Here is a 26,404-nt window from a genome sequence, read left to right on the forward strand (position 1 = left end):
TGCAGTATATAGTATGTAGTATGCAGTATGTAGTATGTAGTATGCAGTATATAGTATGCAGTATGTAGTATGTGGTATGCAGTATGCAGTATATAGTATGCAGTATGCAGTATGTAGTATGCAGTATATAGTATGTAGTATGCAGTATGTAGTATGTAGTATGCAGTATATAGTATGTAGTATGCAGTATATAGTATGTAGTATGCAGTATGTAGTATGTAGTATGTGGTATGTAGTATGTAGTATGTGGTATGCAGTATGCAGTATATAGTATGCAGTATGCAGTATGTAGTATGTAGTATGTGGTATGCAGTATGCAGTATATAGTATGTAGTATGCAGTATATAGTATGTAGTATGCAGTATGTAGTATGTAGTATGCAGTATATAGTATGTAGTATGCAGTATATAGTATGTAGTATGCAGTATGTAGTATGTAGTATGTGGTATGCAGTATGCAGTATATAGTATGCAGTATGCAGTATGTAGTATGTAGTATGTGGTATGCAGTATGCAGTATATAGTATGCAGTATGCAGTATGTAGTATGCAGTATGCAGTATATAGTATGTAGTATGCAGTATATAGTATGTAGTATGCAGTATGTAGTATGGAAGTATGTAGTAGGCGGTTTCGAACACAGCCACTGAGTAAATGATCATTTTACACATTAAATCAATAAATATGAAACATCTCCAGGATCAAATACGGCCAGATCCTTAAACGAATCCTCAGTCCTCCTCCGCAGCTGTAAATGAATGTCCTCCTAAAAACGTCCAATAAACTGAACCGAAGCAGCGTGACGCAGAAGGACTTCGGCCACCACGAGCTTCGTCTAAACTGGGTGCAAAAGTCAACTAAAATGCTGCAGATGGTTTATTTTACTGACAGCAAACTGAGAGTTTTATTACGAAACACCTCTGATCATATCTGACTGTCACACCTGCAGAGGCGTAATCTGCTTTTACTGCAGGGCGGAAATAAATCAGGCCAAAGGTTCATGAGTTTTAGCTTGTGTTTGTGTCCTCCCGGCAGCTGAGTAAAGACTTCCTCCTTCCCCTCACGCTGAGAAACAACAGCGGAGCTCATTTACCAAGCTGTCAGGTGCAGGAAATAACTGCTGTCCTCATAAATCAGCTGCTCCTCATTACAGTCAGAGTGTTACTTCACCGCGGCGTGGCTCAGATTCCTCACCCAGGCGCTCTCTGGGAGCGAGTCCCTAACCCTAAACCCTAGTCCCAGCGAAGACTATAGCCTCTGTACATGGGGCGCCTGCTCAACCCACTACGCCACGGACCACCCGTTTTATTATTTATTTTATTATTGTAAAAGTCTGTTGCTCACAGGCTTTTATTTTGTAAAAGTCTGCTGCTCACAGGCTTTTATTTTGTAAAAGTCTGTTGCTCACAGGCTTTTATTTTGTAAAAGTCTGCTGCTGTCTGCTGTGGAACAGGAAAAGAAAGTAATCGGCGGATCCACCAAACATGGAGAAGGGTACGGAACTTTTACTCGGCCATTTTCATGTTAAAGTTCTTCCAGACGGCGGAGTCGACAGAACCAAAGTCATCTGTAAACACTGCCAAGTTGAATTGTCTTCTCAGCGTAGTAGTTCCAGTCTAAAATATCACTTAAAGGCAAAACACACAACTGATAGCAGCAAGTCATTCAAGGAAACAGACAGTGGAGCGAGGCTTCTACATAAAAACTACAGAAAGATGCTGATGTTAAAAGTGTGTTTGCACAACAAATGTTATGGCACTTTCATTCATATGGCAGCACATTTAAAATAAAGCTAAATGCTAAAAGCTATACGCTACTTTTGGGTTCATTTTTGGATTCTGCGTACAAATGAGATTAATCGTGATTAATCAGGGAAATCATGTGATTAATTAGATTAAACATGTTAATCGTTGCCCGGCCTTAATAAAAAACTGTTTCCTGAGAGAAAAACACGTGTCACACATGACCGATCAGCTGCTCAGCATTTATAGGTGAGCCAGTGTGCAACAGTCAGTCCTTCCTCAGCTTTAAAATACAAGGAAACTCACACTGAGCTGAACTTTGGACACACAGAACAATCTGTGGGTCAGTTTCATGCTGTCAACAAGGAAAAACATGAAATACGCTGCAACTTTTAGAGCTGCAGGTCCGATTTCTCTCTGGAAAAACATCCCTGGATGTCCTCAGATGGTGAAAATATTCAACTCGGGCTCGAACCTCTGAGAGAACAGAAGCTTTTACGAATGATCATCAAACCTAAACGGATTAAAAGATTAAACAGAGAACGTCTTCCACTCATATTTAGGACTAAATTCTTCACCCGTCCTCTGGGAATTACGCAGAAAATGAGCCGATTATCAGTTAATCGGACCCGTTTAGAGCTAAAACAGATAAAAACAGACATTAATTAACGCGTAACTATGGTTTTAATTTGAAAAGTTTCAGTCTTTATAGTTTTTATTGATGGATTTCTGTATATTATAGCTGCAGAACCTCCACCTCCACAGGCCAAGCTGAGCTGAACTCCTGCTTTTCTGCTCCAATTCTCCTCATCATTTAGAGCTTGTTTAGAGACTTCCTGTTCCTCCCAGCTGGAAGATGTTTGCATCTGAAAGTGAACGCAGCTCCATCAGAAGCTGCTTTTGGAGAATTCGTAACTAGTTTCACACAAAAGAAAAGGTGATAAACATCAGATTCTACAAGCTAAAGGAAGACAGAGGAAACCTGTCTCAGTTTGTCTGATGCAGAAGATGCTAAACCAAAGAAATGCAGCCGAGTTACGTCCTGCAGACGATGCAGCCGTTCACACAGCTACAAACTTAAAGATGTGCTTATTGTGACTCAGTTACAAACTTAAAGATGTGCTTATTGTGACTCAGTTACAAACTTAAAGATGTGCTTATTGTGACTCAGTTACAAACTTAAAGATGTGCTTATTGTGACTCAGTTACAAACTTAAAGATGTGCTTATTGTGACTCAGTTACAAACTTAAAGATGTGCTTATTGTGACTCAGTTACAAACTTAAAGATGTGCTTATTGTGACTCAGTTACAAACTTAAAGATGTGCTTATTGTGACTCATTTGTTCATTCCCATGAAGAAGAAGCAGGACGTGAACGCTTCCAAACTGAAAGCTACACCCGCTCAGCTCCTTTGTGTGAATCCGATCAGGAGGAGGCAGCTGACGCTTCTTTAATTTCACTAAGAGGGAAGATGGATGGCGGGGGGGCGGGGGGGCAGCGCCAGGCTCATGAAACATTGATGAGGTGGACGAGGCGCTCGCCTTCTTGTTGAAGAGACAAAAACATGGAGGCAGGACAATGTGGTTAGACCCCCCCTCCGTTAATCCTCAGCCCGGGGCCCCAAACCCAGAGAGGACGGCTGATTGGCTGGATCAGGACTACAGGAGGAGAGAGGACGGCTGATTGGCTGGATCAGGCCTACAGGAGGAGAGGGGACGGCTGATTGGCTGGATCAGGCCTACAGGAGGAGAGAGGACGGCTGATTGGCTGGATCAGGCCTACAGGAGGAGAGAGGACGGCTGATTGGCTGGATCAGGCCTACAGGGAGAGAGGGTGGCTGATTGGCTGGATCAGGACTACAGGAGGAGAGAGGGTGGCTGATTGGCTGGATCAGGACTACAGGAGGAGAGAGGGTGGCTGATTGGCTGGATCAGGACTACAGGAGGAGAGAGGGTGGCTGATTGGCTGGATCAGGACTACAGGAGGAGAGAGGACGGCTGATTGGCTGGATCAGGACTACAGGAGGAGAGAGGACGGCTGATTGGCTGGATCAGGACTACAGGAGGAGAGAGGACGGCTGATTGGCTGGATCAGGACTACAGGAGGAGAGAGGACGGCTGATTGGCTGGATCAGGACTACAGGAGGAGAGAGGACGGCTGATTGGCTGGATCAGGCCTACAGGGAGAGAGGGCGGCTGATTGGCTGGATCAGGCCTACAGGGAGAGAGGGTGGCTGATTGGCTGGATCAGGCCTACAGGAGGAGAGAGGACGGCTGATTGGCTGGATCAGGCCTACAGGGAGAGAGGGCGGCTGATTGGCTGGATCAGGACTACAGGAGGAGAGAGGACGGCTGATTGGCTGGATCAGGCCTACAGGAGGAGAGAGGGCGGCTGATTGGCTGGATCAGGACTACAGGAGGAGAGAGGGCGGCTGATTGGCTGGATCAGGACTACAGGAGGAGAGAGGACGGCTGATTGGCTGGATCAGGCCTACAGGGGGAGAGAGGGCGGCTGATTGGCTGGATCAGGCCTACAGGGAGAGAGGGCGGCTGATTGGCTGGATCAGGCCTACAGGAGGAGAGAGGACGGCTGATTGGCTGGATCAGGCCTACAGGGAGAGAGGGCGGCTGATTGGCTGGATCAGGACTACAGGAGGAGAGAGGACGGCTGATTGGCTGGATCAGGACTACAGGAGGAGAGAGGGCGGCTGATTGGCTGGATCAGGACTACAGGAGGAGACGGCAGGAAACTATAGCCCCGCCCACTCTGGATATTCAGTCATCTGACCGTGCAGTTCCCTTTAAGAGCGTCCACTCATTCATCCCTTCTTCTCTGATAAATATCATCCACCCATCCATCTTTCTAAAATCACCCAAAAATCCATCAAACTTCTTTGATTTCCATCTATAAACACATCATCTATTGATCCATCAAGATGTTTGTCTGTTATTGTGTTTATTGATCCACCATCCAGCCCCCCTGAGACCTTTTCAGCTATGGTTTCTGGGAAATAAATCCCACTCAGGCTTCTGTTCAGCTCCTCACGAGGAGTTTTTGACCCGTTTCTGCGTCTCAGGTCGGTACAGTTAGAGTCACATTGTTCCACAGCTGCTCTCTGAGCCGTTTATCTGCACCTCCAGCAGGTAGCCCCCTCCCGGGTCGGTCCAGCATCTGATGACCTCGTTCCCTCCATTATGGCTTCATTTCTAACTGTGGATGCTCGCTCAATACAGACGATTAGAGCTGCCCTTCAGCCTCGGCAGCACTTTGCGGTGCAATAATCACTAACTGCTTCCACATTCATCACCCAGCTGGGAATTGAACCCTTTGGACTCTTTTAGGGCGCGAGGCGCCGCTCTGAAGCACCTGAGCCACAAGTGGGACGACACATGAATTTACAGCCTCTCAACAGAGACCCTCGTAAAACCCCCCAGAGCGTTTATCATCTCCAGGGTAACCTGAAGGGCTCGTTCACACATCAGCCCTTTTATTCCTACAAACCGGACAGACTCACAGAGCCGCCACGGAGTGTCCACTCTGAAAGCCTTCAGAGGAGTGAACGCTCGTATCAAGAAAGCGGAAGTCGTTAGCAGCTTTCTTTAAAGACCTGGAGGTGTTGAACGCTGATTTCAGGCTTTATCAGTCTGAGAATAAGCAGGCAGTTCAGCTTAAAGGGAATCAAACACTACAGCTGGGGGGTGGAACTGTATGTTCCTCCTGCAGACACCCACAGCTGCTCTGCATGCTGCTATCATTCATTTAAGGGCTTTAAACCGTCTGAAGCTTTAACCTGAAGCTCACATCCTGCATTCTCAGGCAGAGTGGTCTGACTGGTTGGAAATCAGGAGTACAGACAGACTGAAGAGCCTCGTTCAGGGGAAACCCCGACACCATGTTCACTTCATTTTCTGGAATATGATCCAAACTTCCCCACACTGGCTCATCTTCTCCTGGGATGACGGCAACAAAAAGCGCCTCCAGCCAGCGAGCTGCTTTTAGATTCCTGTGGCGATGCTGAAGGTTTCTGAACAGATCTGAAAACAGATCCATTAACCTTCAGCTGAGTTCAGCCTGTCGCTAATTTTAAACTCAAGTGTTTCTCTGAGGAAAGGTGTAAGAACCTTCAACATAACGAGCTTCCATGGAGGAGGAGCCTCAGACGAGGAGGAGGAGCCTCAGAGGGCTTCCTCTGCTCCGTGTTACTGCTTCATCAGCTGTTGGTTACCGGCTGAAAGCAGCTGAGTCAGAGTCCAACTGTAACACATCTGTCCCTGCAGAAACGTCCAACTGTAACTCATCTGTCCAACTGTAACACATCTATCCCCGCAGAAACGTCCAACTGTAACACATCTGTCCCTGCAGAAACGTCCAACTGTAACTCATCTGTCCAACTGTAACACATCTATCCCCGCAGAAACGTCCAACTGTAACACATCTGTCCCTGCAGAAATGTCCAACTGTAACACATCTGTCCCTGCAGAAACGTCAAACTGTAACACATCTGTCCCTGCAGGAACACAAACAGACCCCAAAGAACAGCTTCAGAAGAAGACGACGAACCGCTACAGATGCCCGAAAGAGCCAAAAAGAGTTATCAGGACATGCTGACACTGCGAGTGCTGCAAAGCATCAATAAAGTAGTAAAACTCAGGTAAGAGTTACAGATGATCAATAAGACAACATCGAGGATGATAAAGACTTTATGATTGGTTTAAATGTCTTTAAATGGCAGGCTAGGGTTAGTTTGTACCCATATCCGCCATAAAAAGCTGCAATCACTGATAAATCCAGTGAACATTAAAAGAATTAACTCTTAAAAACAAAAATGCTCAACAAATACCAAACAATGCCATCATGTTGTGGTCTTATCAGTTAGGAAAAGAGGAGAATAGGCTCCATGTTCTCTGTCACCAAGGCTGAAGTCAGTCTTTGGAAGATATGAAAATATTCCTTAAAAAGAAGAGAAACTGTCTCTGTGATGATAAACAGTCCCGTTAAAGTCCCGTTACAGTCCGGTTACAGTCCCGTTACGGTCCCGTTACAGTCCTGTTCCTGTTACAGTCCCGTTACAGTCCTGTTCCTGTTACAGTCCCGTTACGGTTACTGTTACAGTCCTGTTACAGTTACAGTCCTGTTACGGTTACTGTTACAGTCCTGTTACAGTTACAGTCCTGTTACGGTTACTGTTACAGTCCTGTTACAGGACAGTCCTGTTACAGGACAGTCCCGTTACGGTCCTGTCACAGTTACAGTTACAGTCCCGTTACGGTCCCGTTACAGGACAGTTCTGTTACTGTCCTGTTACGGTTCCATTACAGTCCTGTTACAGGACAGTCCCGTTACGGTCCTGTCACAGTTACAGTTACAGTCCTGTTACAGTTACTGTTACGGGACTGTAACAGTAACTGTAACAGGACTGTAACCGGACCGTAACAGGACCGTAACAGGACTGTAACCGGACCGTAACAGGACCATAACAGGACTGTAATGGGACCGTAACAGGACAGTAACAGGACTGTCCCATTACAGTTACAGTTACTGTTACAGTTACTGTTACGGTCCTGTTACAGGACAGTCCCGTTACAGTCCTGTTACAGTTACTGTTACAGGACAGTCCCGTTACAGTCCTGTTACAGTTACAGTCCCGTTACAGTCCGGTTACAGTTACAGTCCCGTTACGGTCCCGTTACAGTCCCGTTACGGTCCGGTTACAGTCCGGTTACAGTCCCGTTACGGTCCCGTTACAGTCCTGTTCCTGTTACAGTCCCGTTACGGTTACTGTTACAGTCCTGTTACAGGACAGTCCCGTTACGGTCCCATTACAGGACAGTCCCGTTACAGTCCCGTTACGGTCCCGTTACAGTCCCGTTACAGTCCCGTTACGGTCCTGTTAAGGTCCTGTTACGGTCCGGTTACAGTCCTGTTCCTGTTACAGTCCCGTTACGGTTACTGTTACAGTCCTGTTACAGGACAGTCCCGTTACGGTCCCATTACAGGACAGTCCCGTTACAGTCCCGTTACGGTCCCGTTACAGTCCCGTTACAGTCCCGTTACGGTCCTGTTAAGGTCCTGTTACGGTCCGGTTACAGTCCTGTTACAGTTACTGTTACGGGACTGTAACAGGACAGTAACAAGACTGTCCCGTTACGGTCCTGTTACAGTTCTGTCACAGTTACAGTTACTGTTACAGTCCTGTTACAGGACAGTCCCGTTACAGTTCTGTTACAGTCCTGTTACAGTTACAGTCCTGTTACAGTCCTGTTACAGTTACAGTCCCGTTACAGTCCTGTTACAGGACAGTTTAGTTATGGTCCCATTACAGTTCTGTTACAGTTACTGTTACAGTCCCGTGACAGTCCCCTTACAGTCCTGTTACAGTTACAGTTACTGTTACAGGACAGTTTAGTTACGGTCCCGTTACAGTTCTGTTACAGTTACAGTTACTGTTACAGTCCCGTGACAGGACGGTTCCGTTACAGGACAGTCCCATTACGGTCCTGTTACAGGACAGTCCCGTTACAGTTACTGTTACAGTCCCGTGACAGGACGGTCCCGTTACAGGACAGTCCCGTTACGGTCCTGTTACAGGACAGTCCCATTACGGTCCTGTTACAGGACAGTCCCATTACGGTCCTGTTACAGGACAGTCCCATTACGGTCCTGTTACAGGACAGTCCCATTACGGTCCTGTTACAGGACAGTCCCATTACGGTCCTGTTACAGGACAGTCCTGTTACAGTTACTGTAACAGTCCCGTTACGGTCCTGTTACAGGACAGTCCCGTTACAGTCCTGTTACAGTTACAGTTACAGTTACTGTAACAGTCCCGTTACAGTCCTGTTATAGTTCTGTTACAGTTACAGTTACAGTCCCGTAACAGTCCCATTACGGTCCGGTTACAGTCCTGTTACAGTTCTGTTACAGTTACTGTTCCAGTCCTGTTACAGGACAGTCCCATTACGGTCCCGTTACAGTTACAGTCCCGTAACAGTCCCGTTACGGTCCGGTTACAGTCCTTTTACAGTCCCGTTACAGTCCCGTTACAGTCCTGTTCCCGTTACAGTCCTGTTACAGTCCTGTTACAGTCCGGTTACAGTCCTGTTCCCGTTACAATCCTGTTACAGTCCTGTTCCCGTTACAGTCCTGTTACAGTCCTGTTACAGTCCTGTTACAGTCCTGTTACAGTCCGGTTACAGTCCGGTTACAGTCCGGTTACAGTCCTGTTCCCGTTACAATCCTGTTACAGTCCCGTTAAAGTCCCGTTACAGTCCTGTTCCTGTTACAGTCCTGTTACAGTCCGGTTACAGTCCTGTTCCTGTTACAGTCCCGTTAAAGTCCCGTTACAGTCCTGTTCCTGTTACAGTCCTGTTACAGTCCGGTTACAGTCCTGTTCCCGTTACAATCCTGTTCCCGTTACAATCCTGTTACAGTCCTGTTCCCGTTACAATCCTGTTACAGTCCTGTTCCCGTTACAATCCTGTTACAGTCCTGTTCCCGTTACAGTCCTGTTACAGTCCTGTTACAGTCCCGTTACAGTCCTGTTCCTGTTACAGTCCCGTTAAAGTCCCGTTACAGTCCTGTTCCTGTTACAGTCCTGTTACAGTCCGGTTACAGTCCTGTTCCCGTTACAATCCTGTTACAGTCCCGTTACAGTCCCGTTGCAGTCCTGTTTCTGTTACAGTCCCGTTGCAGTCCTGTTCCCGTTACAGTCCTGTTACAGTCCTGTTACAGTCCCGTTACAGTCCTGTTCCCGTTACAGTCCTGTTACAGTCCTGTTCCCGTTACAGTCCTGTTCCAGTCCCATTACAGTCCTGTTCCCGTTACAATCCTGTTACGGTCCTGTTAAACCCGATGAACGTTATCCTCCAGCTTCTTTCAACCCAGTTTCTGTCACACTTACCCGTCTCCCAAGAGTGGAAGCACCTTAATTATCTTTCTTTTTATATCTCAGGGTTTCAGAAACACACAGAAAGTGAGCTTGAGTCTGATGGGTGAACAATTCAAACAGTCAACTATTAACTAACCTCCAAACTGAGAACCAGCAGGACATTTACGGGTCGATCACATCATGATCATGAAGCTAATTTCAGCAGAAAACTCTGAGTGTGGACGCTTCTTCAAAGGTTTTCATCAGTTTGACAGAAAGATTACAGGAAAATCACTTCTTTACCAGTGATTTTAGAGTATTTAGCACACAGAAATGAGCCAGAACAACAAGGGGAAGGATGGAAATTACAGATGAGATCTTAAAAGTCACAAAGTGTAATCTCTAATTTTAAAAAGCAGCTGTTAGCTTTGCTGTGGGAGGCGTGGCCTATCCCAGCAGAGGTTAAATAAACACGGCGTCACTGGGACCACGATCCACGGGCCAACACCCTGAGGGAGGCAGGGGAGGCTCGCCGGCCAGATCGTAGCTATCTGAGAAAATCTGGGTGTGGGAGCTGACTCAGAAACACTCTGCTGCCCTTCAGCAAGGCACTACCTCGGCAGCTGATGAGTTTATTAGTGTGCCCGTGTGACCGAGGAGCTGGGTGCGGCTCTCATCCAGCGAGTTGACTGAGATAACGGCCACAACTGCTGACTCATGCAATCTGAAGCTCTGATTTCACAATATAAAACTACAAAGAATCAATGATTAAGAGGTCACACGCCTGCTTATTGTTCAGGTCGTCTACAGGTATTCGTGTTCAGGTCGTCTACAGGTATTCGTGTTCAGGTAGTATACAGGTATTCGTGTTCAGGTAGTATACAGGTATTCGTGTTCAGGTATTCGTGTTCAGGTCGTCTGCAGGTATTCGTGTTCAGGTCGTCTACAGATATTCGTGTTCAGGTCGTCTGCAGGTATTCGTGTTCAGGTCGTCTACAGATATTCGTGTTCAGGTCGTCTGCAGGTATTCGTGTTCAGGTCGTCTACAGATTTTCGTGTTCAGGTCGTCTGAAGGTATTCCTGTTCAGGTCGTCTACAGATATTCGTGTTCAGGTCGTCTACAGATATTCCTGTTCAGGTCGTCTACAGATATTCCTGTTCAGGTCGTCTACAGATATTCGTGTTCAGGTCGTCTACAGATATTCCTGTTCAGGTCATCTACAGATATTCGTGTTCAGGTCGTCTGCAGGTATTCCTGTTCAGGTCGTCTACAGATATTCCTGTTCAGGTTGTCTACACATATTCGTGTTCAGGTCGTCTACATTACATTACATTACATTACATTATATATATATTAGATATTCGTGTTCAGGTCGTCTGCAGGTATTCGTGTTCAGGTCGTCTACAGATATTCGTGTTCAGGTCGTCTGCAGGTATTCGTGTTCAGGTCGTCTACAGATATTCGTGTTCAGGTCGTCTACAGATATTCGTGTTCAGGTCGTCTACAGGTATTCGTGTTCAGGTCGTCTACAGATATTCGTGTTCAGGTCATCTGCAGATATTCGTGTGCAGGTCGTCTGCAGATATTCCTGTTCAGGTCGTCTACAGGTATTCGTGTTCAGGTCGTCTACAGATATTCGTGTTCAGGTCATCTGCAGATATTCGTGTGCAGGTCGTCTGCAGATATTCCTGTTCAGGTCGTCTACAGATATTCGTGTTCAGGTCGTCTACAGATATTCGTGTTCAGGTCGTCTACAGATATTCGTGTTCAGGTCGTCTTCAGATATTTGTGTTCAGGTCGTCTACAGATATGCGTTCAGGTCGTCTACAGGTATTCGTGTTCAGGTCGTCTACAGATATTCGTGTTCAGGTCGTCTACAGATATTCCTGTTCAGGTCGTCTACAGATATTCCTGTTCAGGTCGTCTACAGATATTCCTGTTCAGGTCGTCTACAGATATTCGTGTTCAGGTCGTCTACAGGTATTCGTGTTCAGGTCGTCTGCAGATATTCGTGTTCAGGTCGTCTGCAGATATTCGTGTTCAGGTCGTCTACAGATATTCGTGTTCAGGTCGTCTACAGATATTCGTGTTCAGGTCGTCTGCAGGTATTCGTGTTCAGGTCGTCTGCAGGTATTCGTGTTCAGGTCGTCTGCAGATATTCGTGTTCAGGTTGTCTGCAGATATTCCTGTTCAGGTTGTTTACAGATATTCCTGTTCAGGTTGTCTACAGATATTCGTGTTCAGGTCGTCTACAGATATTCGTGTTCAGGTCGTCTACAGATATTCGTGTTCAGGTCGTCTTCAGATATTTGTGTTCAGGTCGTCTACAGATATGCGTTCAGGTCGTCTACAGGTATTCGTGTTCAGGTCGTCTACAGATATTCGTGTTCAGGTCGTCTACAGATATTCCTGTTCAGGTCGTCTACAGATATTCCTGTTCAGGTCGTCTACAGATATTCCTGTTCAGGTCGTCTACAGATATTCGTGTTCAGGTCGTCTACAGGTATTCGTGTTCAGGTCGTCTGCAGATATTCGTGTTCAGGTCGTCTGCAGATATTCGTGTTCAGGTCGTCTACAGATATTCGTGTTCAGGTCGTCTACAGATATTCGTGTTCAGGTCGTCTGCAGGTATTCGTGTTCAGGTCGTCTGCAGGTATTCGTGTTCAGGTCGTCTGCAGATATTCGTGTTCAGGTTGTCTGCAGATATTCCTGTTCAGGTTGTTTACAGATATTCCTGTTCAGGTTGTCTACAGATATTCCTGTTCAGGTCGTCTACAGATATTCGTGTTCAGGTCGTCTGCAGATATTCGTGTTCAGGTCGTCTACAGATATTCCTGTTCAGGTCGTCTACAGATATTCCTGTTCAGGTCGTCTACAGATATTCGTGTTCAGGTCGTCTGCAGATATTCGTGTTCAGGTCGTCTACAGATATTCCTGTTCAGGTCGTCTACAGATATTCGTGTTCAGGTTGTCTACAGATATTTGTGTTCAGGTCGTCTGCAGGTATTCGTGTTCAGGTCGTCTGCAGATATTTGTGTTCAGGTCGTCTGCAGGTATTCGTGTTCAGGTCGTCTACAGATATTCGTGTTCAGGTCGTCTACAGATATTCGTGTTCAGGTCGTCTACAGATATTTGTGTTCAGGTCGTCTGCAGGTATTCGTGTTCAGGTCGTCTACAGATATTCGTGTTCAGGTCGTCTACAGATATTCGTGTTCAGGTCGTCTACAGGTATTCGTGTTCAGGTCGTCTACAGATATTCGTGTTCAGGTCGTCTGCAGGTATTCGTGTTCAGGTCGTCTACAGATATTCGTGTTCAGGTCGTCTACAGATATTCGTGTTCAGGTCGTCTACAGATATTCGTGTTCAGGTCGTCTACAGGTATTCGTGTTCAGGTCGTCTACAGGTATTCGTGTTCAGGTCGTCTACAGATATTCGTGTTCAGGTCGTCTGCAGATATTCGTGTTCAGGTCGTCTGCAGGTAGAAAAACTGCTCAAAGGGTTCAAACACTTTCAAACTTCTTCTGATGCCGAACGGGAGAAACTTCCACACATTCCTACCTTGGAGTTGTTTGAACCTCCCCTCCAGCTGGTTGTAGTTGAGCATGGAACCAGGGCCGGGGGGGCTCGGGCTCCGGCCCGGACCGGCGGCCTGAAACGGGCCGGGGGACAGGGGGCCCGTGTAGTCGGAGTTCGGAGACAGGGGTGAGATGTGGCCGGCGGCAGCGCTCTGCAGCTCCATGGTTAAACTCCAGAGAGGACTCAGATGGAGCCGGTCCACAGAGACATGGAGCAGGAACTCCACCCAGAAGTGGACCGAGTGGCCCCGGGAGTCCGAGCCGGGACGGGCCCTGAAGCCTGATTTATGTCCGAGAGTTTCAGAGTAAAGCTGCAGCCACAGGAGAGGCGGTGAGGACTCAAACCGGGGAAGTTATTCTCCTCAGATGAGCTGTGGTGTGCCTCTCTCTCTCTAAGTGTGAGGCAGAAGTCGCTGGCTCAGCAGATGCAGCGCGGCGGCGTTAACATCACGCTTCTGTTTCCCTGCATACATCCATGTCTTCAGAGACCTTCCCCCATCCTCCACCCACACACAGACACACAAACCCGGGGAAAAGGTGGAGCAGAAAGCGGGGAAGCCCACGGAGAACGGAGAGATGGAAGGAGGTGCAGAAGGAGAGCGTGGGTTTGTCCTGCGGTGTGCAGCAGCAGCAGCTCAGACACTGAACGCACCGTCAGACGGAGGGAGAGCTGAGGGGGGAGGGGCCGCCGGCGGGAGGGGCCCCTGCTCCCAGCAGCCAATCACAGGCCTCACAGTCACAGATGATGTCACAGCTGTTTGCATAAGGGGCGGGTCGAAGGAGGGCGAGAGAGAGAGGGAGAGAGAGATTAACCGGAGGCTGAGTTTCTGCTCAAACTGAAAGCAGAACTTTCCCCGGCCGCCCGTTCAAAAAGCTGCAGACGTGAAGCGGATCCATTTCCCTGCGTCCTGCGTGCGATTTAACTGGATCCATTGTTTCCTGAGAGGCAGCACAATGAGCCTCCCTGTGTGCTCAAACAGCGTCTGAAAAAACAGCGATCCGGCCCAGTGTTTGGAGTCGTCATGGCAACGGGAGCAGCTGAAAGGAGACGATGTCCTGCTTTCCCAACATCCCACTGAGGCCGATTTTCAGCTTTCACATGACAATGTTTCACATTTAGCTGCTGGCAGCTCACTTTGTGAGGCCATAAAAATGAAATGTACACTGCTGTAGTGACTGTCTGTCTATGAAAATAAGAGAAAAAACTTTTGACTTAAAGGTGACCAAACTAAAATTAAACAGAACTCAAATAGTCACTTGACGCACTGTGAGGGTTTACGGTTTACGCAGTACAAAAGGTCCAAAAATGTAGTTCATCATGGATTTATTCCAAGTTTGCAGGATAAACCAAACATGACAGCTTCCCAGGATCCCTGCCTGCCTCTCCTGCTCTGATTCCTGCACTTCCTGCCTGAGTTCCTCACCTGTTCACCCACCGATTGACTGAGGACTGATAAAAGAACCATGTCACCACCCAAGTGCGTCCAGAGCTTCCTAAAACCTGTTGTTTCTGCCGTGTTTCTGCTGCGTTTCTGCTGCGTTTCTGCTGCGTTTCTGCTGCGTTTCTGCTGCGTTTCTGCTGCGTTTCTGTTGCGTTTCTGCTGCGTTTCTGCCGTGTTTCTGCTGCGTTTCTTTTGTGTTTCTGCTGCGTTTCTGCTGTGTTTCTGCCGTGTTTCTGCCGTGTTTCTGCTGTGTTTCTGCCGTGTTTCTGCCGTGTTTCTGCTGTGTTTCTGCTGCTGCGTTTCTGCTGCTGTGTTTCTGCTGTGTTTCTGCTGTGTTTCTGCCGTGTTTCTGCTGTGTTTCTGCTGTGTTTCTGCCGTGTTTCTGCTGTGTTTCTGCTGTGTTTCTGCTGCTGCGTTTCTGCTGCTGTGTTTCTGCTGTGTTTCTGCCGTGTTTCTGCTGCGTTTCTTTTGTTTTTCTGCTGCGTTTCTGCTGTGTTTCTGCCGTGTTTCTGCCGTGTTTCTGCTGTGTTTCTGCCGTGTTTCTGCTGTGTTTCTGCTGTGTTTCTGCTGCTGTGTTTCTGCTGCTGCGTTTCTGCCGTGTTTCTGCTGTGTTTCTGCCGTGTTTCTGCTGTGTTTCTGCTGCTGCGTTTCTGCTGCTGCGTTTCTGCTGCTGTGTTTCTGCTGTGTTTCTGCTGTGTTTCTGCTGCGTTTCTGCTGTGTTTCTGCCGTGTTTCTGCCGTGTTTCTGCTGTGTTTCTGCTGTGTTTCTGCTGTGTTTCTGCTGCTGCGTTTCTGCTGCTGCGTTTCTGCTGCTGCGTTTCTGCTGCTGCGTTTCTGCCGTGTTTCTGCTGCGTTTCTGCTGTGTTTCTGCTGCTGCGTTTCTGCTGCTGTGTTTCTGCTGCTGTGTTTCTGCTGCTGTGTTTCTGCTGTGTTTCTGCTGCTGTGTTTCTGCTGCTGTGTTTCTGCTGTGTTTCTGCTGCTGCGTTTCTGCTGCTGTGTTTCTGCTGTGTTTCTGCCGTGTTTCTGCTGCGTTTCTGCTGTGTTTCTGCCGTGTTTCTGCTGCGTTTCTGCTGTGTTTCTGCTGTGTTTCTGCTGCGTTTCTGTCGTGTTTCTGCTGCTGTGTTTCTGCTGCTGCGTTTCTGCTGCTGCGTTTCTGCTGTGTTTCTGCTGCTGCGTTTCTGCTGCTGTGTTTCTGCTGCTGCGTTTCTGCTGTGTTTCTGCCGTGTTTCTGCCGTGTTTCTGCTGTGTTTCTGCTGCGTTTCTGCTGTGTTTCTGCTGCGTTTCTGCCGTGTTTCTGCTGCTGTGTTTCTGCTGCTGTGTTTCTGCTGCTGTGTTTCTGCTGCTGTGTTTCTGCTGCTGCGTTTCTGCTGCTGCGTTTCTGCTGCTGCGTTTCTGCTGTGTTTCTGCTGCTGCGTTTCTGCTGCTGCGTTTCTGCCGTGTTTCTGCTGCTGTGTTTCTGCTGCTGTGTTTCTGCTGTGTTTCTGCTGCTGCGTTTCTGCTGCTGCGTTTCTGCTGTGTTTCTGCTGCTGTGTTTCTGCTGCTGCGTTTCTGCTGCTGCGTTTCTGCTGTGTTTCTGCTGCTGCGTTTCTGCCGTGTTTCTGCTGCTGTGTTTCTGCTGCGTTTCTGCTGCGTTTCTGCTGCTGCGTTTCTGCTGCTGCGTTTCTGCTGTGTTTCTGCTGCTGCGTTTCTGCTGCTGCGTTTCTGCTGCTGCGTTTCTGCTGTGTTTCTGCTGCTGCGTTTCTGCTGCTGCGTTTCTGCTGTGTTTCTGCTGCTGCGTTTCTGCTGCTGCGTTTCTGCTGCTGCGTTTCTGCCGTGTTTCTGCTGCTGCGTTTCTGCTGCTGCGTTTCTGCCGCGTTTCTGCTGCTGCGTTTCTGCTGCTGCGTTTCTGCTGCTGCGTTTCTGCTGCTGCGTTTCTGCTGCTGCGTTTCTGCCGTGTTTCTGCTGCTGTGTTTCTGCTGCTGTGTTTCTGCTGCTGCGTTTCTGCTGCTGTGTTTCTGCTGCTGTGTTTCTGCTGCTGCGTTTCTGCTGTGTTTCTGCTGCTGTGTTTCTGCTGCTGCGTTTCTGCTGCTGTGTTTCTGCTGTGTTTCTGCTGCTGCGTTTCTGCCGTGTTTCTGCTGCTGCGTTTCTGCTGCTGCGTTTCTGCTGCGTTTCTGCTGCTGCGTTTCTGCTGTGTTTCTGCTGCTGCGTTTCTGCTGCTGCGTTTCTGCTGCTGCGTTTCTGCTGTGTTTCTGCTGCTGCGTTTCTGCTGCTGCGTTTCTGCTGCTGCGTTTCTGCTGCTGCGTTTCTGCCGTGTTTCTGCTGCTGTGTTTCTGCTGCGTTTCTGCTGCTGCGTTTCTGCCGTGTTTCTGCTGCTGTGTTTCTGCTGCTGCGTTTCTGCTGCTGCGTTTCTGCTGCGTTTCTGCCGTGTTTCTGCTGCTGCGTTTCTGCTGCTGCGTTTCTGCTGCTGCGTTTCTGCTGCTGCGTTTCTGCTGCTGCGTTTCTGCTGCTGCGTTTCTGCTGCTGCGTTTCTGCTGCGTTTCTGCCGTGTTTCTGCTGTGTTTCTGCTGCTGCGTTTCTGCTGCTGTGTTTCTGCTGTGTTTCTGCTGCGTTTCTGCTGCTGCGTTTCTGCGGCTGTGTTTCTGCTGCGTTTCTGCTGCGTTTCTGCTGCTGCGTTTCTGCTGCTGCGTTTTTGCTGCTGCGTTTCTGCTGCTGCGTTTCTGCTGTGTTTCTGCTGCTGCGTTTCTGCTGTGGTTCTGCCGTGTTTCTGCTGTGTTTCTGTTGTGTTTCTGCTGCGTTTCTGCCGTGTTTCTGCTGTGTTTCTGCTGTGTTTCTGCTGCGTTTCTGCTGCTGCGTTTCTGCTGCTGCGTTTCTGCTGCTGCGTTTCTGCTGTGTTTCTGCTGCTGTGTTTCTGCTGCTGCGTTTCTGCTGCGTTTCTGCTGCTGCGTTTCTGCTGCGTTTCTGCTGCTGCGTTTCTGCTGCTGCGTTTCTGCTGCTGCGTTTCTGCTGCTGCGTTTCTGCTGCTGCGTTTCTGCTGCGTTTCTGCTGCTGTGTTTCTGCTGCTGCGTTTCTGCTGTGTTTCTGCTGTGTTTCTGCCGTGTTTCTGCTGTGTTTCTGCTGTGTTTCTGCTGCTGCGTTTCTGCTGCTGTGTTTCTGCTGCTGCGTTTCTGCTGTGTTTCTGCTGTGTTTCTGTTGTGTTTCTGCTGCGTTTCTGCTGCTGTGTTTCTGCTGCTGCGTTTCTGCTGTGTTTCTGCCGTGTTTCTGCTGTGTTTCTGCTGCGTTTCTGCCGTGTTTCTGCTGCGTTTCTGCTGTGTTTCTGCTGTGTTTCTGCTGTGTTTCTGCTGCGTTTCTGCTGCTGTGTTTCTGCTGCTGCGTTTCTGCTGTGTTTCTGCTGTGTTTCTGCTGCGTTTCTGCTGTGTTTCTGCTGTGTTTCTGCTGCGTTTCTGCTGTGTTTCTGCTGCGTTTCTGCTGCTGTTTCTGCTGCTGCGTTTCTGCTGTGTTTCTGCTGCGTTTCTGCCGTGTTTCTGCTGCTGCGTTTCTGCTGCTGTGTTTCTGCTGCTGTGTTTCTGCTGCTGCGTTTCTGCTGTGTTTCTGCTGCTGTGTTTCTGCTGCTGCGTTTCTGCTGCTGTGTTTCTGCTGTGTTTCTGCTGCTGCGTTTCTGCCGTGTTTCTGCTGCTGCGTTTCTGCTGCTGCGTTTCTGCTGCGTTTCTGCTGCTGCGTTTCTGCTGTGTTTCTGCTGCTGCGTTTCTGCTGCTGCGTTTCTGCTGCTGCGTTTCTGCTGTGTTTCTGCTGCTGCGTTTCTGCTGCTGCGTTTCTGCTGCTGCGTTTCTGCTGCTGCGTTTCTGCCGTGTTTCTGCTGCTGTGTTTCTGCTGCTGCGTTTCTGCTGTGTTTCTGCTGCTGCGTTTCTGCTGCTGCGTTTCTGCTGCTGCGTTTCTGCTGCTGCGTTTCTGCCGTGTTTCTGCTGCTGCGTTTCTGCTGCTGCGTTTCTGCCGTGTTTCTGCTGCTGTGTTTCTGCTGCTGCGTTTCTGCTGCTGCGTTTCTGCTGCGTTTCTGCCGTGTTTCTGCTGCTGCGTTTCTGCTGCTGCGTTTCTGCTGCTGCGTTTCTGCTGCGTTTCTGCCGTGTTTCTGCTGCTGCGTTTCTGCTGCTGCGTTTCTGCTGCTGCGTTTCTGCTGCTGCGTTTCTGCTGCTGCGTTTCTGCTGCTGCGTTTCTGCTGCTGCGTTTCTGCTGCGTTTCTGCCGTGTTTCTGCTGTGTTTCTGCTGCTGCGTTTCTGCTGCTGTGTTTCTGCTGTGTTTCTGCTGCGTTTCTGCTGCTGCGTTTCTGCGGCTGTGTTTCTGCTGCGTTTCTGCTGCGTTTCTGCTGCTGCGTTTCTGCTGCTGCGTTTCTGCTGCTGCGTTTCTGCTGTGTTTCTGCTGCTGCGTTTCTGCTGTGGTTCTGCCGTGTTTCTGCTGTGTTTCTGTTGTGTTTCTGCTGCGTTTCTGCCGTGTTTCTGCTGTGTTTCTGCTGTGTTTCTGCTGCGTTTCTGCTGCTGCGTTTCTGCTGCTGCGTTTCTGCTGCTGCGTTTCTGCTGTGTTTCTGCTGCTGTGTTTCTGCTGCTGCGTTTCTGCTGCGTTTCTGCTGCTGCGTTTCTGCTGCGTTTCTGCTGCTGCGTTTCTGCTGCTGCGTTTCTGCTGCTGCGTTTCTGCTGCTGCGTTTCTGCTGCTGCGTTTCTGCTGTGTTTCTGCTGTGTTTCTGCCGTGTTTCTGCTGTGTTTCTGCTGTGTTTCTGCTGCTGCGTTTCTGCTGCTGTGTTTCTGCTGCTGCGTTTCTGCTGTGTTTCTGCTGTGTTTCTGTTGTGTTTCTGCTGCGTTTCTGCTGCTGTGTTTCTGCTGCTGCGTTTCTGCTGTGTTTCTGCTGTGTTTCTGCCGTGTTTCTGCTGTGTTTCTGCTGCGTTTCTGCCGTGTTTCTGCTGCGTTTCTGCTGTGTTTCTGCTGTGTTTCTGCTGTGTTTCTGCTGCGTTTCTGCTGCTGTGTTTCTGCGGCTGTGTTTCTGCTGTGTTTCTGCTGCTGTGTTTCTGCTGCTGCGTTTCTGCTGTGTTTCTGCTGTGTTTCTGCCGTGTTTCTGCTGTGTTTCTGCGGCTGTGTTTCTGCTGCGTTTCTGCTGCTGTGTTTCTGCTGCTGCGTTTCTGCTGTGTTTCTGCTGTGTTTCTGCCGTGTTTCTGCTGTGTTTCTGCTGCGTTTCTGCCGTGTTTCTGCTGCGTTTCTGCTGTGTTTCTGCTGTGTTTCTGCTGTGTTTCTGCTGCGTTTCTGCTGCTGCGTTTCTGCTGTGTTTCTGCTGTGTTTCTGCTGTGTTTCTGCTGCGTTTCTGCTGCTGCGTTTCTGCTGTGTTTCTGCTGTGTTTCTGCTGCGTTTCTGCTGTGTTTCTGCTGTGTTTCTGCTGCGTTTCTGCTGTGTTTCTGCTGCTGTGTTTCTGCTGCTGTTTCTGCTGCTGCGTTTCTGCTGTGTTTCTGCTGCGTTTCTGCCGTGTTTCTGCTGTGTTTCTGCTGCTGCGTTTCTGCTGCTGTTTCTGCTGCTGCGTTTCTGCTGTGTTTCTGCTGCGTTTCTGCCGTGTTTCTGCTGTGTTTCTGCTGCTGCGTTTCTGCTGTGTTTCTGCTGTGTTTCTGCTGCTGCGTTTCTGCTGTGTTTCTGCTGTGTTTCTGCTGCTGTGTTTCTGCTGCTGCGTTTCTGCTGTGTTTCTGCCGTGTTTCTGCCGTGTTTCTGTGTTTCTGCTTCTGTGTTTCTGCTTCTGTGTTTCTGCTGCTGCGTTTCTGCTGCTGCGTTTCTGCTGCTGCGTTTCTGCTGCTGCGTTTCTGCTGCTGTGTTTCTGCTGCTGCGTTTCTGCTGTGTTTCTGCTGTGTTTCTGCTGCGTTTCTGCTGCGTTTCTGCTGCTGCGTTTCTGCTGCTGTGTTTCTGCTGCTGTGTTTCTGCTGCTGCGTTTCTGCTGCGTTTCTGCTGTGTTTCTGCTGTGTTTCTGCTGCTGTGTTTCTGCTGCTGTGTTTCTGCTGTGTTTCTGCTGCGTTTCTGCCGTGTTTCTGCTGTGTTTCTGCTGTGTTTCTGCCGTGTTTCTGCCGCGTTTCTGCCGCGTTTCTGCTGCGTTTCTGCTGCGTTTCTGCTGCTGCGTTTCTGCTGCTGCGTTTCTGCTGCTGCATTTCTGTTGTGTTTCTGCTGTGTTTCTGCTGTGTTTCTGCTGCTGCGTTTCTGCTGTGTTTCTGCCGTGTTTCTGCTGCGTTTCTGCTGCGTTTCTGCTGCGTTTCTGCTGCGTTTCTGCTGTGTTTCTGCTGCGTTTCTTCTGCTGCGTTTCTGCTGCTGCGTTTGTGCTGCGTTTCTGCTGCTGCGTTTCTGCTGCTGCGTTTCTGCTGCGTTTCTGCTGCTGCGTTTCTGCTGCTGCGTTTCTTCCGTGTTTCTGCTGCGTTTCTGCCGCGTTTCTGCTGTGTTTCTGCCGTGTTTCTGCTGCGTTTCTGCTGCGTTTCTGCTGCGTTTCTGCTGTGTTTCTGCTGCTGCGTTTCTGCTGCTGCGTTTCTGCTGCTGCGTTTCTGCTGCCGTGTTTCTGCTGCTGTGTTTCTGCTGCCGTGTTTCTGCTGCTGCGTTTCTGCTGCCGTGTTTCTGCTGCTGCGTTTCTGCTGCCGTGTTTCTGCTGCTGTGTTTCTGCTGCCGTGTTTCTGCTGCTGTGTTTCTGCTGCTGCGTTTCTGCTGCTGCGTTTCTGCTGCTGCGTTTCTGCTGCGTTTCTGCTGCTGCGTTTCTGCTGCTGCGTTTCTGCTGCTGCGTTTCTGCTGCTGCGTTTCTGCTGCTGCGTTTCTGCTGCTGCGTTTCTGCTGTGTTTCTGCTGCTGCGTTTCTGCTGCTGCGTTTCTGCTGCTGCGTGTCTGCTGCTGTGTTTCTGCTGCTGCGTTTCTGTTGTGTTTCTGCTGTGTTTCTGCTGCTGCGTGTCTGCTGCTGTGTTTCTGCCGTGTTTCTGCTGTGTTTCTGCTGTGTTTCTGCTGCGTTTCTGCTGTGTTTCTGCTGTGTTTCTGCTGCTGCGTTTCTGCTGTGTTTCTGCTGCGTTTCTGCTGTGTTTCTGCCGTGTTTCTGCTGTGTTTCTGCTGCTGCGTTTCTGCTGTGTTTCTGCTGTGTTTCTGCTGCGTTTCTGCTGTGTTTCTGCCGTGTTTCTGCTGCTGCGTTTCTGCTGCTGCGTTTCTGCTGTGTTTCTGCCGTGTTTCTGCCGTGTTTCTGCTGTGTTTCTGCCGTGTTTTTGCTGCGTTTCTGCTGCGTTTCTGCTGCGTTTCTCCACCCAAAAGGTGGCGAATTTATCAATAAATTCATGTCTGATCAAAACAGAAATGTGTGAAACTATCAGAGAACATAAGGGGGAGAGCACGTGTGTGTGCACGTGAACTCTCCGAGCTCATCGCTCACTCGCAGACATCCAAACATCCTGAGACAATCTCAGCTCTAATATTAGAGCCTGTTGTGGAGATGTTCTTCCTGTCTGAGTCCTGCCAGCACTTCCTGTTTGATCCAGTTGTCCATCAGCAGCACACACACACACGTGCACACACACACACACACACACACACACACACACACACACACACACTCATATCAGAGGCGTAACTAAACTGCAGGCTCGGGAAAAGGTGGAGCCGCCAAACAATTTTGGACTTTTCAGAGCTTCACTTCCTGCGTCACAGAGCTGACGGACAGGCGTCCACAAAGAGGTCAAAGGTCAAAGGTCACGACACTCAGACAATACAAGGAACAAATATTTATCTGACCCGGAAAAAAAACACAGACAAATTTAGCGTTTTTCTGCTGCAGATAACCAGCCGTCAGACACGCATCTGCAGCGGGAGGTCAGAGGTCGCCACGGGCGGGATGAAACAGCGGGTCACATGACCTCCGGCTCACAAACAGCAGCTCTGACCCGGGGTTAAACATCCAGCCTCAGACCGTTTCACTTTTACTCAGAGGAAGGACGAGGCAGACGGATCACAGATAAAACTAAAGGTTCTACGCTCTGATTAAGATTCCTTTCACTGATCCATAATCGTTTATTTAGACACACATATCTTGTTCTGTAAACGGTGAGATCACAGCAGGCAGAGAAAACTCATCTTTCTGCAGAAATGTTTCAGTTTGGAGGATGTTTTTACTCTTCAGAGCTTCAGAAGTCCAGACTTCCCACAGAGCGCAGTCTTCTTTAGGTGTCATCGCATGTTGTGTTTCTACAAACTTTATTCACTGCACAGACGCCGTCTTTAAGTTATTTTATAGGTGATTCTGTGATTCTGAGGCTGTGGTTATAAAATCAGGATTTTATTAGAGCAGAGCGACACTTAAGCCGCATTCGGACAGAGCAGTTCTAGGAACGCCGTTCAACAACAAAACAAAACAAAACAAAACCCGGTAAAAGTAAGGAGAGAAGAAGAAAACAGTCCCTAGTTCTTGAGGGCCGTGGTCCCGAGTTCCTGAAGGCCGTGGTCCCTAGTTCCTGAGGGCCGGGGTCCCTAGTTCCTGAGGGCCGGGGTCCCTAGTTCCTGAGGGCCGTGGTCCCTAGTTCCTGAGGGCCGTGGTCCCTAGTTCCTGAGGGCCGTGGTCCCTAGTTCCTGAGGGCCGTGGTCCCTAGTTCCTGAGGGCCGTGGTCCCTAGTTTCTGAGAGCCGTGGTCCCTAGTTCCTGAGGGCCGTGGTCCCTAGTTCCTGAGGGCCGTGGTCCCTAGTTTCTGAGAGCCGTGGTCCCTAGTTCCTGAGGGCTGTGGTCCCTAGTTCCTGAGGGCTGTGGTCCCTAGTTCCTGAGGGCCGTGGTCCCTAGTTCCTGAGGGCCGTGGTCCCTAGTTCCCGAGGGCCGTGGTCCCTAGTTCCCGAGGGCCGTGGTCTCTAGTTCCAGGGGGCCGTGGTCCCTAGTTCCAGGGGGCCGTGGTCCCTAGTTCCTGAGGGCCGTGGTCCCTAGTTTCTGAAGGCCGTGGTCCCTAGTTCCTGTATGTGCGAATGAGGGAAAAAACGGTTCCTGAAAAGGTTACAGGAACGGCAGAAGGTTCCTACAGTGGGAATGAGCCTTTAGATGCTTTAAGTGAATCTTAACGAGCTGATTTTCAGTCCCAGTTTCTGATAAAAGAAACAGAAAAATAATTTTTAGTTTTCACTAAGAGATGGAGCTCTGAAGCATGAACGGAGCAGCTCGGACCGGCTGAGTGTTTACAGGCAGGAGGGATCTGAACTTCTAATCTATAATCTGGGAGCGTTAATCCGGATCGAAGTTTCTCCCAGAGTCGTTTTAACGAGCTTACCGACACCCCGACCCAGAGATCGGAATTAAAACGCCGTTTTCACTCAAAGTCACAAAGTCTGAGATCCCCTCCTGATTAGTTCAAACCAAACTGGTGCAGAGGTCAGAGGTCAGAGGTCACAGCAAACCGACAGCAGATGGACCAAACACAGACACCCTCCCAGAGTTCTGCTGATAATCTGTGCATGAGAGCGCGCTCTGTCCCGTCTGCGGGCCGAGCGTCACGCCGTGTTTCCCGCCGTCATCCGGCTTCCTCGTGGCTCGGGCCCTCGGGGCGGCGGCGGCGCCGCACCAAACGCAGCATTCATTCAGAGGGCGCCTCGGGGGGCTTCCTGAAACTCTGAGAACATCTGCAGCTGAAACTGATCCCACGTCGGCCTGATTCTGCTGCTGCGATCAGGGTTCAGACATCTGTCGGCAACGTGGTGAATCTCACACCGACGCGACGCCGCGCCCTGCCGACCACACAAAGACATTCCTGTGAGGTCACAGCGTCAGCGGCGGCCATGTTGGAGCCGTCAGCAGGGCCAGCGGCGGCCATGTTGGAGCCCAAAACAGGCCGACCCACAGAGGGGATGCGGGCGGTTTCCTGGTGTTCGACTCACTCAGATACGTGTTAAAAGCTAGAAAAGGAAACTAAAAGATCACCTGTACTCTATGGGACTTTATAGTTTATAGTTGCCATGGCAATTTAGTCTTTTGATTTATCAAAATCAATTTATTTGTAGCACATTTCATGTACAAAACAATTCAAAGTGCTTCACATAAAATAAAAGCATTGCAGCAGGGAGTGGAAGAAGCATTAAAAATACATAAAGGTATATAAAGAGAAACAGATAAAATAATTCAAATTAATTTAAAAACAAGCAACAGTCCAGATAAGTTCAAAGATATCGTGCAGATTTTATGATTTTAACTGTTTTATTTATGTTTTATTTATTGTAATTTATTTCTTGATTCATTGCTTGATTATTGATTTTTGTGATGTTGTTTTTATTCTTTATTGGGTTTTTTTCTCTCTCATTAATCCATTTGTTGATTTATCCTGATAAGATACATTTAATTCTGTTTATTTCTAACCTCTCCAGCACTGATTCATAGCAGCTTATCATTTATTATCTATTGTATATATATTTATTTATTTCTTTTATTGTATTTCTTTCTTTTATGTGATATACTTTTGTTTGTGATGTTTTATTAAAGTGCAAACAAACAATAATAAATCTGTTGGCAGCTGTTTCACAGCTTCCAGGGAACTTTGTTCCTCTGCTGCTGTGAGACTTCACATGTTCATGGAACCAGATTCTAACCAGGAAACAACAAAAAGGAAAAAAAATCTTCTGCTTTGAGACAGATTCAGTTGGTCTCATGGAGAGCAGCTTCACTTTCCAACATTTACACCAACATTCCCAGCATTCCTCCATCTGGTCTGAGCAGGAAGTGACACACTTTGTCCTCTGGGGGAGTTTCTCAGTTTGTTCCCGGATCCACTGACTGAGACTTAGTCACAAAATTCCACCATTCATAAACTGATCGCCACAAACTCTCAGGTTCTTTTACACATTTTTCTGTTTAACATACAGCTCAGCCTTTTCTCCTGTTTCCCTTCCTGAAGACCGGCTTCTTTGCTAAGTGGTCCGATCTGTGTGGACACAACACTGGTTCATCCCTTGAGTTAGGAGCCTTTTTCCTGCCTGAAGGGTTCATAGCTCAGAGTTAAGTGGCTTAACAAAGAAAAAACTGGACTGAAAATGAGGAAAAAAGCAGAAAAAGTCCAAATAAAAACGATGAAAAACCTTCAGAAAGTGTTGAAACTGTTGCCGAAGATCACTTAAGCTGCTTGGATGCAAAATAAGAGGCGTCTCATGAGCAAAATGCTCCAAAAACCACATAAAATACTTAATATGGCTGTCAAAGTCATACAAATGTGGTTGGAAATTAATTGTTATACAATAAATGATAATTAAATGTCTGTTTCTGTTCATTTTAGGCCACTATTTGAGTAAAAAAATCAAATAATTTATTGTTGCTCGTCTGACTCCAAATCATTTGCGGTTATTTTGGGCTGCTTTGAAGCCTGAAAACAAAGTTCCCAGAAACGCCTCCCGTTCAGGGCCGAGGTCGCGGCGAGTCGATGCATTTACAGCGTCCCGACCGATCAATGAGCAGAACTTTCAGCAGTTAAAGGTCACCGTTTCTGAAAAGCTTTGTTCATTTTCCACTCAAACGAGCTCCGACCTGAACCAACGACCGATGAGGGATATGTTGTTGAAACACGATCTGAGGAGGAAGAAAAGAAAAACATCTTTTCGTGTTCGAGGAAACTTGACAAGAAGAAGTGAACCCGTAAAACTCCAGAGATGGGGACTCGAGTCGCTGTTTTGATGACTTGTGACTTGACTTGACAAAAAATAAAAGACTTGAGACTCGACTCGGACTTTGAAGTTAAAGACTCGGCACTTGAATGACTTGAGAGTTATTCAGTTCATGTTTTCAGTTTGAATATAAAATTAATAAAAAAATCAT

At 48.4% G+C, this 26,404-nt stretch overlaps 1 protein-coding gene across 5 annotated transcripts in view; it reads right to left on the minus strand.

Annotated features, from left to right (window-relative positions):
* Positions 1–26,404, minus strand: part of LOC142388663 (spectrin beta chain, non-erythrocytic 1-like) — a 179,619-nt gene that overhangs the window by 88,797 nt on the left and 64,418 nt on the right. For 2 of the 5 annotated variants that reach the window (XM_075474191.1, XM_075474218.1), the window contains exon 1: positions 13,168–13,670. The exons of 2 other annotated variants lie outside the window; for them this stretch is intronic. In XM_075474191.1, the coding sequence (XP_075330306.1) occupies positions 13,168–13,348 (181 nt within the window). In that variant the 5' untranslated portion in view covers positions 13,349–13,670. Of the gene's footprint in view, positions 1–13,167; positions 13,671–26,404 lie in introns of those variants that run through there. One more of the 5 variants, XM_075474200.1, reaches the window with a different exon arrangement.

This window comes from Odontesthes bonariensis, chromosome 2, assembly GCF_027942865.1.
Source record: "Odontesthes bonariensis isolate fOdoBon6 chromosome 2, fOdoBon6.hap1, whole genome shotgun sequence".
Classification (NCBI taxonomy): Eukaryota; Metazoa; Chordata; class Actinopteri; order Atheriniformes; family Atherinopsidae; genus Odontesthes; species Odontesthes bonariensis.